Genomic DNA, 18,985 nt, shown 5'->3' on the forward strand with positions numbered 1-18,985 from the left:
AATCCAGACGGTGATTTCTTAATGCTCATCCCTCTCTCCTCTCTCCTCTGTTCGTAGATGGGCTGTTGGCTAAGCGTTGTCGCGGTAGGTTTACGGTACGTGTTGCACCTGCTCCCGTGATGGATGGAGCAGGATGGCTCTGTTGGAAATGGGATGGTAGGCTGGTTCTGTTGGAGGAAACCAAGCCAGTGGAGCAGAGAGGGAATGGAGGAGTGGTAATAGAGCTCATCAGGGCTAAGTGTGATGGTAATGGTTGGCATTCTGGCTACTGTTAGATGATTCTGGCCAGAGCGGGACGGGTCCAGAGTGGAGTTGGGTTAAATGGCCAAGAATCTTATCACTATTCAGTCTGGATAGTGAAGAAAACAAAAAGCATCTGAACGGTTTGGCTAAATTAAGTGGAAATAAGTTAAAATATCCTCTACAGGAAACATTTTCTGCAAATTTTAGTGCACAAATTCAGCCCACCATTAACGTCCAAATGGCGCCAAAACGGTCTTATTCGTTTGAGCTGTGTTTGTGCTGCTGAAATAAATGTTTGTGGTATTTTAATTTTCAAGTTATTAAGCAATAAGATTTGTGTGCACAAATTTTAGTGCACAAATTCTATTATTTTTGCTGAGTTTAACATATTGGAAAAAATAAAATGTGCCATAACTTTTGCACAGGCCATTTCATTTTTCCCCAACATGCTGAATTCAGCAAATAAACTGTTATTGTGTATTAAAATGTGCAGACATGCTCTCTCTAACTGATTTTCACTTAGAAAATCAATAAAACATTATTTCAAACCTTTGCATATTCTTCTGTAAGACCAGCCGTTCCAAATTTTGTGCCACAGTCTCTTCTTGTTCCTCAACTCCTTCAAAGCCCCATAATTTAACACTGAACACAGCTGACTGTGATGACTCCCGCTGGTTTGTGCTGTTATGAGTGAATGGCTAGAATTCTTCACCCTTCCAGTCTAATGAGAGAAGTGTGTTACACAGTGCATCACTCAGCTGATAATGACGACCCGCAGTTTTATTGATGTTGGCAAAAGTATCGATCAGAAATTAGCAATCAATGTAGTTGCATCATTGGCAGGATTTAAACAATCTCCTGACGACAGAGCAAAACCTTAGAATATGAAAAAGTACATGAAAATATAAAATGAATCCAAACTTAACCTTTAGCATGAGAATAACACGTTATACTACCAAAAAACATTTTGTAATGAAGAGAACTGATATAAAAACATAAATAAATAAAAGCTGAAGTCAGAAAAATTCTGGATAGCTCCGCCCCCTGTGCTACCATATTTACATTATTTAAGACTGACTTTCTGTTGCTTGAATTGAAAAAGTGTGACACTTGATAACTGACAATTATATCAGTCAATAAAGCACTGTTTTTAATATATCGCTGCTCTCGGATCAAAACCTTTATCTCTAAAATGGTAACTTTACAGAAGAAGGAAAACTATACTGTAATTTTAATGCAAGTCAGTGGAACTAGAATTTATTCCAAGTCATTTTGGGTCGTTTCTTTTGGTCCATTCATCATGAAATTTATACGCAATGTAAAGAACAACAGGCATTTTCAGATTATGTCAAAAACTGAAAAACAACAATAATGGAGATGTGAGGTTTTGTTCCAAAAGCAGTTTATATATACATATATATAGACTGACAAATAGGGCGAAAAGTTTTGATCAAAATACGTTATTGTCGATCTTCTAATTGAAGATAAGTGAACACATCCTCTACAGAGACACACTACTGCACATTTCTGTGCACAATTACTGTTTGTTTGCTGAATTTAACATATTGGGGGAAAAATTTACCATGAAATGTGACCTGTGCAAAAGTTATGGCACATGTTATATCTTTCCAGTATGTGAAACTGAGCGTCTCTGTCTTACATTTAGAAATAAACAACAATATGCAGTTGTCACTTTTAGGTATGACTGTAATCTTTTTTTTTAATAACAGTTATTAATATTGTTTAATCACATAGCCCTGTTCCAGAGTTCTTTCAGAGCCTCATGTGCTGGCGATGTCACCGCCCTCATGACTCGAACAGACCCCCAGTCTGTATATATGTACATATGAGTGAGAGTCAGTGTGACAGTTACCTGAGAGATTCGGTCTTAGAGGAGCTCAGTGAGGTGAGGAGAACCCCGAAACCTGGATTTCACCCCACTGTGAGTGACAGTGCAGTGCTGAGCGTCTGCGGCTCTGTTCAGGGGGGCTCGGCGCAGGAGAGGCTAAAGTTAGTAATGTTATTAGGCTAAGCAGCCTTAAGGAAGATGTCAGCGTCTGGCTGTCACCCGCCGAGCTTCTCCTCCCCCGGGCACCGCTGGAGAGAATCATTAGCAAACAAAGGCAGCCGCAGCGCTCTCTGTCTCTCTCTCTCTCTCTCTCTCTCTCTCTCTATCTCTATCTCTATCTCTCGCTCTATCTCTCTCACTACCTCTCTCTCTCTCACTGCCTCTCTCTCTCTCTCTCTCACTACCCCTCTCTCTCTCTCTCTCACTGCCTCTCTCTCTCTTTTTCTCTCTCTCTCTCTCTGCCTCACTGCCTCTCTCTCTCTTTTTTTCTCTCCATCTCTCTTTCTCTCTCTCTCCCTCTCTTTCCCTCTCTCTCTCTCTCTCTCTCTCTCTCTCTTTCCAGCAATCTTTCTCCCTGTCTCTTTCTCACTGCCTCTTTTACTCTGTCTGTCGTTTTTCTCTCTGTTTTTCCTTCTCATCTGCCTTTTCTCTGCACTCTCTTCCATTCTTTCATTGTTCCTTTCATTTTCTCTTCGTCATTTTCTCCCCATGTTCTTCTCTGTCATGCCTCTTTCTATCGATCTTGTTCTCTCCTTGTGTCTCTCTCACATCTGTGATCTCTCTCTCCTTGTCTCTCTCTCTCTCTCTCTCTCTCTCCTTATCTCTCTCTCTCTTTCTGTTTCTTTCTTACTCTTTATCATTTCTGACCTCTCTTTACCTCCATTGCTCATTCCCTTTGAGAAGAGATAAATAAATAAAAAATAAAAAAGAAATTAAAGAATAAAGAGATGCTGGAGAGAGACAGACAACAGAGACTGAAAGAAACAGACAAAGAGAAAGAGAGAGTTGGGAAGGAAAGAGAGATTGAGAGGAAAGAGAGAGAATGATTACTGTGCAGGAAAGAAGGAGAGAGAGAAAGGACTGAGAGAGAGAGAGAGAGAGGCATTGCGTTTGGCTGTGTTTAGGTTCCTGTGGAGAACAGGTTCAGCTGTTCAGCTGTGGTGTTCTCCAGCTTGTACGGTTCCTCGGTTCCCCTGTAGCTCCGAGTTCAGTCACACAGGACTGATGTACGTCACCCTCACACACTCCGCTCGGCTGCCAGCGTGTGTGTATGTGTGTGTGGGGAGAAATATGGTGTTTATTTATCGGTGCATCTGTCGCGTTGGTGTGATGCCGCGGGGCCGCGGGCCACACAGATGGCCGAGCCGCGGACGCCGGGACAGGAACATGATCGACGCACGACGGTACCAAACCACATCACTCTGTCTCTCTCACACACACACACACACACACACACACACACACACACACAGACCGATCCTCAGCCCACAACAAGAGGGGGGCAGCTGTGGGCCGACCATCAACACAGATTCAAAAACATTTACAGCGCAGAGAGAAGAAGAGAATTCGGAGAGACAAAAGACATGGAACTGGATTAGATTCACCAGGGGAGGATCCTTAATTTTAATCCAGTATGAATCTGCAGTGTGTGTAGTTTTACAGTCTGACGGTAATAATTGTGGAGTGATTTTAATCCAGTATGAATCTGCAGTGTGTGTAGTTTTACAGTCTGACTGTAATAATTGTGGAGCGATTTTAATCCAGTATGAATCTGCAGTGTGTGTAGTTTTACAGCCTGACTGTAATAATTGTGGAGCGATTTTAATCCAGTATGAATTTTGATTGTTGCACCAGTCGTGTGACGTTCCCTCTCATGTTTCAGTTGTAATTTGGGAGGAAATAATACAGATATTTTACTCTGTACCAACTGGCCAATCAAATCCCACAGATTAGATTACACTGAAACTGGTCTCACTCAAAAAGAGCTGGAAGACGATGAGCAAGTAGAGACAAAATGTGAGTCAGTGTGCCACGAGTCGGACGCCACTTTATTAGAGAGAGGCTGAAAAGCAGCAGTACCTGTAACGCCAGCCCCCATTCATGTGTATGAACTTACGCATCCTTAAAGCTAATACCTCCTCTCTTTCTCTCCTTCTCTCTCTTTTTCTTTCTCATACGTTCACATTCGAGTGCACTCGAGCTCCTCGTCTCCATCATTGTTTGTAGAGGGGCTTTGAAATGGAAATGAGAGCCCCCGAGCCCCCTCTCGTGTCCACCGATACCGCCCTTTATTTGTGTGTGTTAAGTAATGCTCAATAAAAGCGGTGATTAAGCTGACAGTAGCTGTTAGTTTGAGGAGAAAGAGAACGGCACATTAGGAGCACATTTCATCTGAGGGGAAGAGACGGGTTCCCACAGGTACGACGCTCCAACGAGATGGGAGTCGTGGCTGGATTTATTCCCTCTTGCAATGAGGGGTATTAAAAAGCCATTTATTTACGTGGCCCTGTGTCTCAGGCGTCATATAACTAACTGGAAGCTCTGGCCTGAATATAGCCGGAGCGGAGAGGTAGCTTATTGGCCAGAGGGCAGAGCAGCCGACTCACAGTGCCGAATCATAATGGCTCCGATTCCGTACAGTACGCTGACCCGGTGTGAACAGTAGAAAACTCTGGCTCTTAGAGAATGTGACACTCATATGTTCACACATAAGAGCTAAACTGTCTATTTATGATCAACAGGGGAGGAAAAAAATGAGAAATAATGAGACGATGCTATAAAGCATGTTAATAATGGCAAGGTTAGCTACCTGGCTTAGAGATCTCACTCTTAGAGAGTGAAAATTATATAAAATATCAGTCAAAACCCGAGTACTGTTTAATTTTACACTTACAGTTTACACTTTACACGGTGCAGGAATATTAGTGCCTTGTGACTTCATCCTTATCTGGAAAAGAAAATCATTTTTCAGTAAGTTTTCATTAACAAACATCAAATAAACCAATTTTACTCACCGCCGCCCTCTAAAGGCGTCACTAACAAACGTCAAATAAACAAACGTCGCTCAGCGCCGCCCTCTAAAGGCGTCATTAACAAACATCAAATGAACAAACGTCGCTCAGCGCCGCCCTCTAAAGGCGTCACTAACAAACGTCAAATAAACAAACGTCGCTCAGCGCCGCCCTCTAAAGGCATCATTAACAAACATCAAATAAACGAACGTCGCTCAGCGCCGCCCTCTAAAGGCGTCATTAACAAACGCCAAATAAATGAACGTCACTCAGCGCCGCCCTCTAAAGGCGTCATTAACAAACGTCAAATAAACAAACATCGCTCGCTGGTATGAGTTGGGATTCTTTTCCCTTATTAGAGATTTCCTACAAATAAGTCTCAGTGAATGTATTTCCTGTGTTCCTTCACTGTTTATGTTTTAGGATTGTGCTTCTTTTCATCACTGGGAGGGGCACGTTCTCCTCCTCCTCTTTAGACTACGGCTGCCTTTGTATACAGGGTACATATATCATGAGCGCAAAAGCTACAGACCACCCACACCCAGTAGTGCCCCGTGAAGTGGCCGTTTCCTCGCCTGTTCCTGTTCGGATCATGAGGGGGATTAGGAGGACCTCTCTCACTCTGATGGCCCCATTTAACACGCTGACATCCGCCCCCCCTCGTCTCTTTGACACTCTCCCTGTAAACGTGTCAGCTTCAAGTGGCTGTTGAGTCACTCCTTTAGATCTCTATCAGGCCGTAATCTCCGGAGCGGCTGCCCAACGGCTCGGCCACGAGAGGAGCGGCGGCTCTAAATCCACTCTGCTGGGTTCACACAGTGACCAGCAGACGCTGAGACGCCCATTCATTAATGCAGACAGAGCACTGGAGCAGATAAAGAGCTCACAGCTCAGAACAGGCTGAGGTACCGAGGAGAGCCGTAATTCAGCTCCCTCATCCTTCCCTCCCTCTCTTCTTTCTCTTTCTCTCTCTGTCTCTCTCTTCTTTCTCTCTCTGTCTCTCTCCCTTCTCTCCTTCTCTCTCCTGCTCTCATTTCTTTTCTCCTTTTCTTTCTCCTTTTTCTCCCTCTTTCTCTCTTTGCTCATTCTCTCTGTCTTTCTCTCCTGTCTTTCTCTTCTCTGCTTTCTTCTTCTTTGTCCCTGTTTCTCTCTTTACCCTCTCTCTATTTCACTCCTTCTTTCTCTCTTCTTTCTCTTCTCTGCTTTCTTCTTCTTTGTCCCTGTTTCTCTCTTTACCCTCTCTCTATTTCACTACTTCTTTCTCTCTTCTTTCTTTCTCTGTCTTTCTTCTCTTCTCTCTTCTACTCTCTATCTCTTCTCCCCTTTTCTTCTCCTTCTTTCCCTTTTTCTCTCTTCACTCTCTTTCTCCTCTCTCTCTCTCTTCTCTCTCCTTTTCTTTCCCCTTCTTTCTCCCTCTTTCTCTCTTCGCTTTTTTCTGTCTTTCTTTTCTCTCTGTCTCTCTCTCTCCATTTTCTCCCCTTTTCTTTCTCCCTATTGTTTCCTCTTACTCTCTTTCTGTTTGCTAGATCTCTCTGTCTCTCTATCTCTCTTTCTCTCTTACTTTTCCACTCTCTTACTTTTCTGACTTCTCTGTCCTCTATCTTCTGCTCTCTTTCTCTCTCTTTCCATCTCTCTCTCTCTCTCTGTTTCCCTTATTCCCTCTGTCGCTCCTCTCTCCTTCTCTCTTTCTCTCTCTCCTTCTCTGTAGGTCTGTGGGTTATGAGGTTTTCTGGCACTGTTCTGGAGTTCAGTGGAGCTCCTCAGAGGCGTGAGGACTTTTCTGAACTGGCGTAAATAGAGCGAGACCACCGCTGAATAGAGCGAGACCACCGCCGATCTGTGACTCATACTCGACTCTGATCTGACCACCCGCTACACGCACACAGGGCCTGCTTAGTTAGAGAGGGACACGCGCCTTCGTCTCTCTTTAGCGTTTGTTTGTTTGTTTGTGTGTTTATTCTGCGCTGAGATATTCACAGGCTGTTCCTGAAGATCATCTGAGAGCTTTATTACATCAGCATTTTTAAAAATAAATATCTGTAGATCATCAATGGGGGGGCTCTACGACGCCGTTTTAGGGCCACTGTTAATAAAAATAAAAATAGTAGACTTAGAGAATGAAGTTAAAATGTCAATAATATTTTGAGAAAAAAAGTTGTAGAATTACGACATTAAAGTGGCATTAATGCCAGAAAAGGTCGCAATATTGTGGCCAAAGGCTTTGCGAAGTGAAGCAGCCCCTCCTCGTGTTAAATGAGGGGCGGTGAGTTGGTGAAGTTCTACTTTCATATCGATTCACCCATAAAGAAACACTCAGTCTCCCTGTCTCTCCTGCACAGCAGCACCAGCCTGTTATTAGTATAAGAACCGGCTGAAACGGCGGAGCAGGAAACCGTGTTTATCTAGAATAAAGAGCCAGACGGACTCGGAGGAAACTGTCTGTCTGTGTTGTTGAAGGAGAATCTCAGGCAGGGTCGTCTACACGGCTATCGGGGGCTACATCTCCCCCCATTCAAAGAGGGCATGAAGTTTCACAGACAGTGAGAATGATGATCAAAATGATCCACAGAGAGACAGGAGTGAGTGGAACTCCGGCGCCGAGACCCCAACGTGTTATGGCAGCCCCCCTACAGTTAGCCCCCCTACAGTTAGCCCACTTTATCCTCCAAATATTACAACTTTATTCTCAAAATATATTTTTTTTCTCAGAATATTATGACTTTTTTCTCAAAATATTACGACTTTTTTCTCGAAATATTGCGATTTTATTCTCGAGGTCTACTATTTTTATTTTTATTTAACAGTGGCCCTAAAACACCGTCGTAACCATCAGTATAAAGTGTGACTGTTCATTCTTTAGCAGCTGAAAACACAGTATTGAAAAGCAGGGCTGCAGCTTTTTGAGCAGGAGCTCTGTTATAGCACAGTCTTCATCAGTGATCCCCATAACACACCCGCATGGTGACTAATCAAAGCCTGAGGTGGGACATCGCGATGAAATGATGGAAGTCTTCAGTCTGGCTGATTATACGGTGAAAAACGAGGGTCCCTTTGTGTCATTCCATGGTTTGACTGGTATAGTGAAGACCAGTGGACGTGGGGGAATCATACCAAAGAGCAACACCTGTGTTTCGGTGCTGAAGTGAGCTTGATAATTGTATAAACACTAATCATGTTTCTGTAATTTTGGCCATGAGATTCATTGCCTTTGATGACCCCAGTGGCCAAAATTTTAGATCTGTCCACCTCTGGCTGATAATATGAGATAATTAAACAAAAACCCACCAACTCACCAGCAAGTAAATGGCTCAGCCTTCGGGTCAGACAGGTCAAGGCAGGTAAAGTGCTGCTTGCTTTTCCAGCAAAGCCCCAAAACAGGCGTGATGGAAGAGTTTAATACTCTAATGCACATGTTCTAAAACTAGCAGGTGTAAAAATCAGTAAAAAAGCATTTGGGGTAATAATAATAATGATGAACGTAATAATGAAGAATCTTTGATAGTGGGTTTGGAAAGCACAATAAAGGGGGAAAAATAATAAAATAAAGAAATACCAAAGGGGAAAATCTGCATCAGATTAAAAATTAAACATCATGAATCACAAATCATTAAATAAGAATTAAACTAGATGAGTTTTAGCTGCTGTTTAATAAGTAAAAAGGTAAAGATTAAAATATCGCTTGGGGGGTTTGACCAAAAAGTGTTATACAACCTCATATTATCCTACTTTGAAAGGCTGCAGACTCCTCCTTCAGACCGAGCGAGACGGAATATTAGCAGTTTTACAACAGACCATCAGAAAAAGCCGTCATGTGAGTAATATTATGTTGTTGGAAAGGCAGTTTTGGTGGAGGTTGGTATGTGTAGGTGTGTGTGTGTGGTTATTCTACTGAGCTCGTCATTTCAGACTGGGACTGTAGACTGGGGTTCGACCCTCCACCTGGGTAAACACCCTACACTATACCAATAAGAGTCCTTGGGCAAGACTCCTAACACTACCTTCACCTCCCTGTGTAAAATGATCAGATTGTAAGTCGCTCTGGATAAGAGCGTCCGCCAAATGCCGTAAATGAAATTGTGCTTGTTTTCATTAAAACAAATTATGGAACATTCCATTTTGTCACTACCAAAACGATCATAACTCTACCCAACCTTTACCAAATGTCAGTAAAGTGAAAAAGAAATCAGTAGTGACTGTTTCAGTGACAGTTTGAGCAGAACTCAAAAACTCCAGGCAGTACGTGACCAGCAAACACACATAAATCATCATATTTTATCATCATAGTTTACTCTATTGCAGAAAATCTGTGTTATGGTAGTGATGATTCTTAATGTTCCACACTGATTTACAGACTTTGGGACACATTTACTTCAAAACAATGGGATCTAACTGCTCACCATGTGGCCATGAGGGACCGGGATGCAGCCTCACTTCCTGCTCTAAAATGCAGGGGTGTGGCTAAAATAAGCCTCCGCCAGAGACCTCGTAGAGAGGAGAATCACCGCTCTGCAATGTCTTCTGGGTTTCTCAAACGCTAGAGGGCGCTCCCGAGCGAGTCCAAAATGAATGGGTTGATATGGAACATTTGAGCAAAATCATAGTTTGTAAATGCTGAAACATTTTTAATGTAAAAGAATGTAATAATTTCCTGAACACAGAGCAGCTACATTTTAACACTGCTGTTATATTGTTAAGAGCTTTTAAACTCGAGTTATAGGAGTTTAAAACGGCGCCTCATGTACGTTCATGATGTCTGTGAGCGCAAACAGCCAATGAGCTGCTCCGCTCGCCAACCAATCAGCACTCAGTAGCAGTAATGCCAGGGTCCTGCTGCCCAAAACCTGTTTGCTGTAGAAAAAAGGAAACATACAGGTGAGATTTCTTTGCTTTTTTAGTGAAATCCATCCTTCTGCTCTCTAAAATTAAAGAAACGTTCTGGTTCAGTGATTAGAAACTATGTTAACTTTTCATTTTTAGCCGTTGAGCTCCATTCACTCCCATTCACTGAGGACTCGCTCGTGGGCGCCCTCTGCTGTTTTGCAGTCCTGTTTTTGATACAATGATGGGGATAGGAAGTGGCCAGGCTCCTCATAAACTGGCTCTGGCTCCGCCCTCAGACTAAAACTCTTTGTGCTTTGGTAGTGACATGAAAATGTAAGACAGCATTTTTTAAATAAAGGCTTAAAAAAACAAACAAAAAAGTATGATAAATCTAAATCTGTAAAATTTAAAAGAAAATTAAAAAAATAAAATAAAATTTAAAAAATGTAAACCTTATTCTCACCCGTGTAGATGTAGGGGTTAGGGTTTGGGACAGACACCTCCCATTAATGCCTTTGGTTCATAATGTAAACAGATCATAACATAATCCTTATAAATATCAGATTTAAGATCTCAATGCTTCTTTGCATTGTTTGTACATGTATAAGTAAATTATCTATAATTTATTTATTTATTTACTTTGTAGGGCCGCAGTTTGAACTTCTTCATTAGAATGGTACATACACCGATCAGGCATAACATTATGACCATGTGCTCCATGTTTCTACTGCTGTGTCTGATCCACTCAGACCAGCACAACACACACTAACACACCACCACCATGTCAGTGTTACTGCAGTGCTGAGAATGATCCACCACCCAAATAGTACCTGCTCTGTGAGGGTCCATGGGGGTCCTGACCACTGAAGAACAGGGTAAAAGGGGGCTAACAAAGTATCAGAGAAACAGATGGACTACAGTCTGTAACTGTAGAACTACAAAGTGCACCTATATAGTAAGTGGAGCTGATAAAATGGACAATGAGTGTAGAAACAAGGAGGTGGTCAGAATGTTATGGCTGATCAGTGTATGTAGAAGTAAAGCGGTAGGCCTAATCCAGGACACCATTCACATTACGCCCCTGGGCTCTACATCGAGTGCATTTTCAGGGCAGATCCTGAATACATTCGGCCTCGTCCGCTGCCAGCTTTGTTTATTGTCTTATGAACCCACAGCCACTCAAATATGTAGAGCAAACGTGTCCCAAATATGCGGCCTTCATTTGGCAGCGCAATCAACTAAATGATTCCACATTTGACTAATGAATTAAGTCGAACGATTGTTTACGTTCTGACAGGAGCTGATGATCTTGGCGGCTGGCTATACATAGACATATAATGCTTTTATCTCAGGGGGGTTTACTCACACTTTGTGCACATATAGGTCAAACGACCATGTTTGTGTCTATATGTCGTTGTGACATGACTCCAAATCCACCGCGGCCCTCGAGCACTTAACACTGACACAGATGATAATGGAAACCCCCCAGCAGAACAAAGCAAGCCCTATTAATTCCATAGGAAGAGCTTCACCCCCTCTGTTAGCGCTCACTGTGGGGCGGGGCATGTTTGGTCTGAGCTGATTGGACGTGTGTCCAATGTCACTGGGCAGGGAGGTTACGTGGGAGGACACCAAAGACAGGCCAGCGGGGGGTCCATTCATTATGGATGTAAGGTGAACCATAATGAGCACTGGCTGTCCTGTTTTCTGGACAAGACACAGACTGGACGAAAACACAGTCCAGGTGACCTTTCTGCAGACAGTACTGAAAGTAAGTGGTCTCATTATATAATAGCTTAAAGGTATAGAAATCATATTTACACAATTATCCTCTCATCCCAGATGTAGTTAATCAGGTGAGACATGTTTGGTGACCAAATTTTGCCTGTTTTGTTTAGCGCTGGAGCTAGGAGGCTAACTTTGCTAACAATAGAAGTCAATAGTCACCCAAATCATTTTCCTTAAATACATCACCAAAACTTCTCTCATCCCACTCAAACCACATCTAGGTCTTCATTAAGGTCGCGCAGGCTTGTTGACATGGTTTAGGACACAGTATGACTCACTATGATCTATAAAAATGGACGGAACTTCAAGTCGAATGTGTTGTGTTGGATTTTGACTCCCATGAATAATGCAACTCCATCATGTACCCACACATCACGCAGGCTTTTGGACTGCCTTCACAATTGTTTTTATTTATAAACTTATATCTTGAGTTCAGAAATTCAAGATTAACTGTTATTTATGAGTCGTTCTATGGAAACGTCCATTTTTGTGTCCCTAGCATTTACAGATATATTACACTTGAAAAACATGTTAGGGTTACAATTTATTTATATTTTAAAATTAAACAAGTTATTTTATCAATTACACCTTCTTGAGCCTCAATTTAGCAATATTGGTTTTTAAATCAGTCATATAGAATTCCAAGCACCACAGAAGAGCTCGTCCTCACACAGTCACACAGTCGTGTGTAAAGGCTGAGGCCATATTTTGATGTGAAAAACATTTTTCTACTATTTTAACTGCAACAATCTATACAGGACTATGAAATATATGATTTAAATGACATAAAGAAAATATTATAAATATTATAAAACATATGATCAAAGTTGTCGTCCCCAGGAGTCGTGTCACTGGTGTTACCGCGTAACAAAAAAATCTCTTATTTTGAAATAAAAGTCACACAGATCACTTGACTTCCTTTTACCTGTTTTCTGAGGATCTATGAAGAAAAGCTCATGGTGAGTCCACTGTGTCTTTCAGTTATCAGAGATTTTCTCATTTAGCTCATGATTTCATATGAAGCTTTTAGCTGAAGTCACTGGTGTGACCGACTTTATTCTGAGGTAATTGTGAAAAAATAGAATACAAATGGATTAGATTACATATTTTAGTGGATATTCCATGATTGACGACATGTGGTTTGATGCTCTGCAGCAGCCAATTTTGTAAAATGCATTTTTCTTTAAAAATGTCTCTGGTGTTCCTTTATTATGTGGAACACCAACTGGTAACACCAGTGACTCCTATGGAGAGATAGAAATGTGGACGTTTCTGTAGAATGACTTCAGTTTATGAGTAAAGAAACAAATGTGGAGACCAAAATGTTGCTGATTGACTACATCTGGGGTAAGCAGAAGATTGTGTAAATTTGATTTACATTTTTGGGAAACACTTAACTTGTCCAGGGTGTTTCCTGCTTTCCACCCAGTGACCGCCGGGATAGGCTACAGCTCCCCTTGTGACCGAGAAGGACAAGCGGCTTAGAAAATGTCTGTGTGTATGTGTGTGTGTGTGTGTGTGTGTGTGTGTGTGTGTGAGTAACACTTAACTGTAGGGTACTGTTTATAAGGCTACATGACATTTACATAAGCTTGTCATGACAACTGACATAACTCTACATAAATGTTTATATACGCTTATTCAAATAGTCATCTGTCATAAAGACTACTTTAGTTAACTTTAGCTAAATTAATATCGGCAAATGTAATCTTTTTAGCAAATTACACCTGCTGGAATAAGCATTTATAAACATTTATGTAGAGTTATGTCAGTTGTCATGATATGCTTATGTAGGTATCATAAAGCCTTACGATCAGTACCCTACAGTTTCTAAGTCTAGAGTCATTGCTATTGATATGCTATTTAAACATAATTACATAATTACATACATAGTCACCTAATGAATCATATGCATGTGAATTTACATTCAGCATTAACTGACATGTGTCAGTGCCAAATAATGACAAACACATGGCAGCAGTAGTTGAGGATAAGGATATTTTGTCCTGCAAAACAAGATCTTTCTAATCATAATAAAATATCTCTTCTTACAGACACAAATGTGGTGTGGATTAATATTTTAGAATCTGCACTTCACACAATTTCTCCACTTGTTTCAGTAAATTGAGTCATAAATAAGACGTGTATACACTGTGGGTGATCTAGGAGGGTTGATATCTGCAGATTTAAACTTTCTATTCAAATGTTATGGAAAGTTTATGACTACTTTATAGTGCTTTTCTGTTTTATTAATTTTACCATGCATTGAGATCATCTGCTGAAAGTGCATTTAAGTCTAGGATTAGGTTTAGTATCTGTTCTGCTCACAAAGCTTTGATACTTTGGAAGCAAGTCACAAGGGAAAAGGTCTGTTTGTATCTCATGCAGAAATGAGATGTTCAAAGAAATGAACTAGGCCAGTGCTTATGAATATATGCATCTTACAGGGGAACTCCACCATTTTTTCTAAATTTCTAAATAATTAAACAATGATGATGTAAACAGAGTCATTCAGAGTGGTTTGATGTGGAAGGTTCTATTCTAGAGGAAAGTACAGTCAGAACTGTTCACAGCGGTGGTGATAGGAACCAGACGTCTGAAGAATTTAATGCCTCTGAAAGCGACATCGCAGAAACGTTGCTGCATGAAATGGTTATGAGTATGCTGTGTGATGTCTTTGACTATTGTTTCATGATAGGTTTGTGATTTTGGCCCAAAATGTCTTTTTGTAAAACACATTAATGGCGGAGGGGTACATGCAGGACGCTGTGAGGCAAAATAGTCCCCTCAAAAAACGTATTTCTGTCAGATTTATGACTTTTTTTACCATAAAAAAATGATTTTACCATAATTAATATTCCAAATAAAAGCTCAGACACATGTAGGTTCACTGGTGTTTTTGGATAGTAAATAAAATGCCTATATTTGTGTTGTAGACGAGGCGACGCCTGGTTCCTATCACCACCACTGCAAGTCTCTGCAATCAACCGATTCACACCAAACCACTCTGAATCTCTCTGTTTACATCTCTGTATTATCAATCAGTGGAATCTCCGTTCAAAGTAATGCTTATGATATGATTATGAAAGGGATGCATTGTACACATTGACTGAAGACACGTAGGCAGGTAGCAGGTGTGTATGAGAAGAGGAGAACTCATTGGTTCAATAAGCTTGCTGGGAATTGCAGCCAGCCTTGCTTTGAATTTCGTCAGGGATGTTTTCAGAGGGCCATGGTCAATCAGGGAAGCTCTGTGTGGTAATAACATGGGATTTGTTTGGAGCTGGCACAGATTCACCATCCCAGGCACACCCCCCCCATTTCCCATGGAGAGCGGCTTCAAACATGAGCTCCTCCAAGGCTTAATGAAACTGGATGGTCCCCAGACGGCCCGTCCACAGCACCAGGTGTTCTCCTCTTAATGATCACGTACAGCTCGGCCAACTTCATCAGCCTCTTCTGTGTTAATCACGGCTGCCCGCAACTGGCGTGGAGTAACGGTGAGGAGGGGGTGCTTCACTTTCTTGCTCTGCTGACCCTGACATGGACCCGTGCTTCGATTGCGAGCCGTCCGCAGACCTGCCTGCATGGTCAGCATGGCGATGAGAAGGCAACTCTGCAAGGCCTCCATGGAAAATTTAACATGCATCGCTTCTACAGACTATAAATAATACGTTTCAGTTTGCATTCCTCTTATATTCCCTTCCTCATCTCAACCCTTTTCGCTCTTTTTCATTGGCTGAAGAAGAGAACTGGATTAGAGGCCTCAGTGGTTACGTAGATTAAGTTTATCCCCTTTTTCACAGAAGCTATAAAATTCAATTAGCGCTTATTTTTTGAGGAGGTCCCGCATTTAAACCATTTTTTCAGTATGTTGATGAAATATATTTTTATTATGTATGTATTTCCATCTTTGTGGTGTTTTTATTATGTTTAAATGCTATTATTTGTGTCAGTTGTACATGATTGATATGAAGAAAGCTGCAGTTGTCCTTGTTATCTCACCCCTCCTCTTTCACCCCTCATTGCTCACCAGCAGCTCAACACCGAGTCATGACATTTGGCACACAGAGTCCTTGTTCATCTGATAACAGAGTTACAGGGACAGATGTTTTGTTGTAATTTATTAATTAAAAATAGCAAAATGAAAATTATAATAATAATTATATTATAATTATAAATTATAATAATGTTCTAATTAAAATAAAACTTAAATTATTCTAGTGTTGTGTAACTTCACTGATTCCAGATAGATATTAGGACACTTGGATGCTGTAAACTAGAGCTGAAAGATTAAGCGTATTTATATTGAAATCGCAATTTGAAAGAGTGCAATTTTCAAATCTCAAGCGCCGTAATTTTTACCATATAATACATCATCAACAATGTCGTTTGAACAAGTTTTAAAGGGAAAAAGATAAACTGATAACGTGAAGCTTGTGAACCGCCTATAGATGAGTTAGACCAATCAGAAGTAACGAAACACCCATGACATCACATCCATCACAATTAAGAGGTAGTCTGATGCTACTCAGCGCTCAACATTCACGATGCCAAAAAAGTGGATATTCCAGTGTGGATGTTCCAAAAAACAAGTTTGGAAATTAATTTAGAGAAAATTACTGCATATAAATCGCAATCACAATACTGGTCAGATCGCAGTCTGTTCTGTTCAAAGAGGTAGAGCTACTTTGCATGAAATTGCCTCCTTCTTAAATGATTTGTATACGAGTAGCTACGTTTACCTGTAGCCTAATAATCCGTTAATAATCCGACTAATAGGTCAATCAGAAGAGAATACGTCCATGTAAACACCTCAATCGGAATAGTCTAGTCCGATTGAGGCCATTTGGAATACAGTTTCTATCCGACTGATCGAGGTGGGTAATCCTGTAAATAATCCATTAAATAGAAGCATAATATCCGTGTAAACGCCTGTATCTGATTACATTCCCTATCGGAAAGTTTAAGTCCGTTCTGATCATGTTCGTCGCGTCATAGTGAAAGTTTATACCGTTCAACATGGCGGAGCAGAAACTGGTCTGCAGAGGAGACGAAGTTTATGCTCCGATCTTTAAAAGACGGCGGTGGGACGGACGTCCAGCTTATGTGTCTCAGAGCACGACGTCTTCCTCTCGGCCTTCTTTAATAAGGACATGTGAAGGACGTTTTCCTGAGTCTGACATCATTTTAAAGCAGTTAAAAACACAAGCACTGCTCACTGCTGCTCATCTCACTCTGACTGGACTCACGTGATGCTGGTTGTCATGGTAACGTCAACACAAAGTGGTTCTCTACTCATGTGGATAAGTTTGGATCGGATTACTTGTAATGTGAATGTAAACAGAGGTTTTCCATCAGATTGTTGAGTAGAGTGAGAATAAACACCTCAGTCTGAATCTGTAATCAGAATGTGTTCAATCAGATTGGCAAAAATCTTTGCATGTAAACACAAACACTGTGAGGTCAAATCAAGAAGAAATGCACACTTTTACATATTGGGTATTAGATTTTGAGCTGGGCAGTTACCGAGTAAGAACTCTAGAGGTTCTGTTGGAGGAATTCGTTCCAAGGTTTATACAGTTTGAGCTCCTGTGCTGTGTTAATGTGTTAATCCATTTATTTTAGTCATTTAATTTAAAACTTTCAAACAGTTAAAACTGCCTTGTAAAATCACACTTCATCAAACAACTGAAGACTTGCATAGATCTTCTACCCGCTGTAGAACCCATTGTAGATGTGCTCCACACTGTCTTCTACAGTACTAACCAGTATCTTGGCATGTACATAGGAGTAGATGACGAGCTACTGATGACTTCCCTCGCTTCCCTCTCTCGCCCTGCAGCCGTGCGGAACGACAGGAACAAGAAGAAGAAGGAGAGCCCGAAGCCAGAGCTGACAGAGAGCTACGAGCTCTCGGCCGAGCTGGAGGCCATCATCGAGAAGATCCGGAAAGCCCACCAGGAGACGTTCCCCTCTCTCTGCCAGCTGGGCAAGTACACCACGGTGAGTTTCGTTCTGACAGCGTTCCCTGAATATGCCTGCGCACAACGCTACATACCACAGTAGATTCAGTGTGTTCAGTTTATGGATTCTGCTGTTGTATTAATGGGTTTTGTGGAAGTTTTTAACCTTTATCTCTTACTTCTCCAATAAAACTTGCGAAGCACAGCACCCAGAGTTAAGCCTCTGGTTAGAACAGATGGCTGTGAGTACATTTACAGCATTTAGCAGGCGCTCTTATCCAGAGCGACTTACAAAAAGTGCTTTGTCTATCTAGTAGGTTAGAGAGAAAGACAGTCCTGAGCTCAGATACTGCTAGAAACAAAAGTCCATGTTGATGCCCAGAGAAAAGAAACACAGTGCAGTACAATACAGTACACTTCAATAAGTGCAGTACAATATACAATAAATACTTAACTCAGTGGTCATTTAAGTGCTTTATAAAGAGGCGGTCTTCAGTCTGCGTTTGAAGACCGCGAGAGACTAGTTTGGACAGCCAGTGGGAGTTCGTTCCACCACCTGGACTCCAGGACAGAGAAGAGTCTTGATGATTGTCTTCCACGTCTTGAAGGATGGCGGGTCAAGCCGAGCTGTACTCGAAGCTCGAAGGGCTTGAGGTACAGTTCGAGTTTTGACCATTGCCATCAGGGAGTAAGCACGTGTGCACCCTGCAACATTGCATTGCTCTCTTTTGAGTCCTTTATGTTTTATTTTCTGAGAATTTTCGATTTTTTACACAACGTAATCACCACAACGCATTCAAAATTTCTTAAATCGAAGAAAAGCACTTTCGTAAAAAGACCATTTTCTTAAAATGCAGCGTAAAGTCATCACATACTGTAACATCCGTTCGTTCTCTGTCTGGTCTTTCTCTGTTTTTGCCTTTTTCTTGGTTTCCCAGTGCTGTGTGTTGTTGTACTGTTGTATCTGCCATGTGCCTTTGTTTTCTTGTGACGTGCTTTTGTTGTCATGTTGGCTCCTCCCCTGTCCTGCCCTGTCTTCACCTTTGTCTCCTAGCTCCGCCCTCTCATTGGTCTCAGGTGTTTCTCGTTTTCTGTTAGTATTTATACCCCTGTGTTTGCTCAGTCCCTTCGTCTTGCCTTGTCTACTCGCCTTGCTGTTGCCTGTGTCTTGGATTGTAGGTTTTGTTTCTCTGGTTGTAGCTTTTGTTTCTGGTTTAGTTCTGTTTTACCATGTTTTGTCTTCTCATGGGTTTATCTGTTCCACTAACCTCTGCCCCTGTGTTTTTGGACTCTGAATCTCGTTTAAA

The 18,985-nt window shown here is 41.5% G+C and overlaps 1 protein-coding gene across 4 annotated transcripts in view; it reads left to right on the top strand.

Annotated features, from left to right (window-relative positions):
* LOC118806214 (retinoic acid receptor beta-like) overlaps positions 1-18,985 on the top strand; it is a 179,043-nt gene that overhangs the window by 120,477 nt on the left and 39,581 nt on the right. For all 4 annotated transcript variants that reach the window (XM_036567674.1, XM_036567676.1, XM_036567675.1 and 1 more), the window contains one exon: positions 17,558-17,718. In XM_036567674.1, the coding sequence (XP_036423567.1) occupies positions 17,558-17,718 (161 nt within the window). The remainder of the gene's footprint in view (positions 1-17,557; positions 17,719-18,985) is intronic.

Source organism: Colossoma macropomum, unplaced genomic scaffold (assembly GCF_904425465.1).
Source record: "Colossoma macropomum unplaced genomic scaffold, Colossoma_macropomum, whole genome shotgun sequence".
Classification (NCBI taxonomy): Eukaryota; Metazoa; Chordata; class Actinopteri; order Characiformes; family Serrasalmidae; genus Colossoma; species Colossoma macropomum.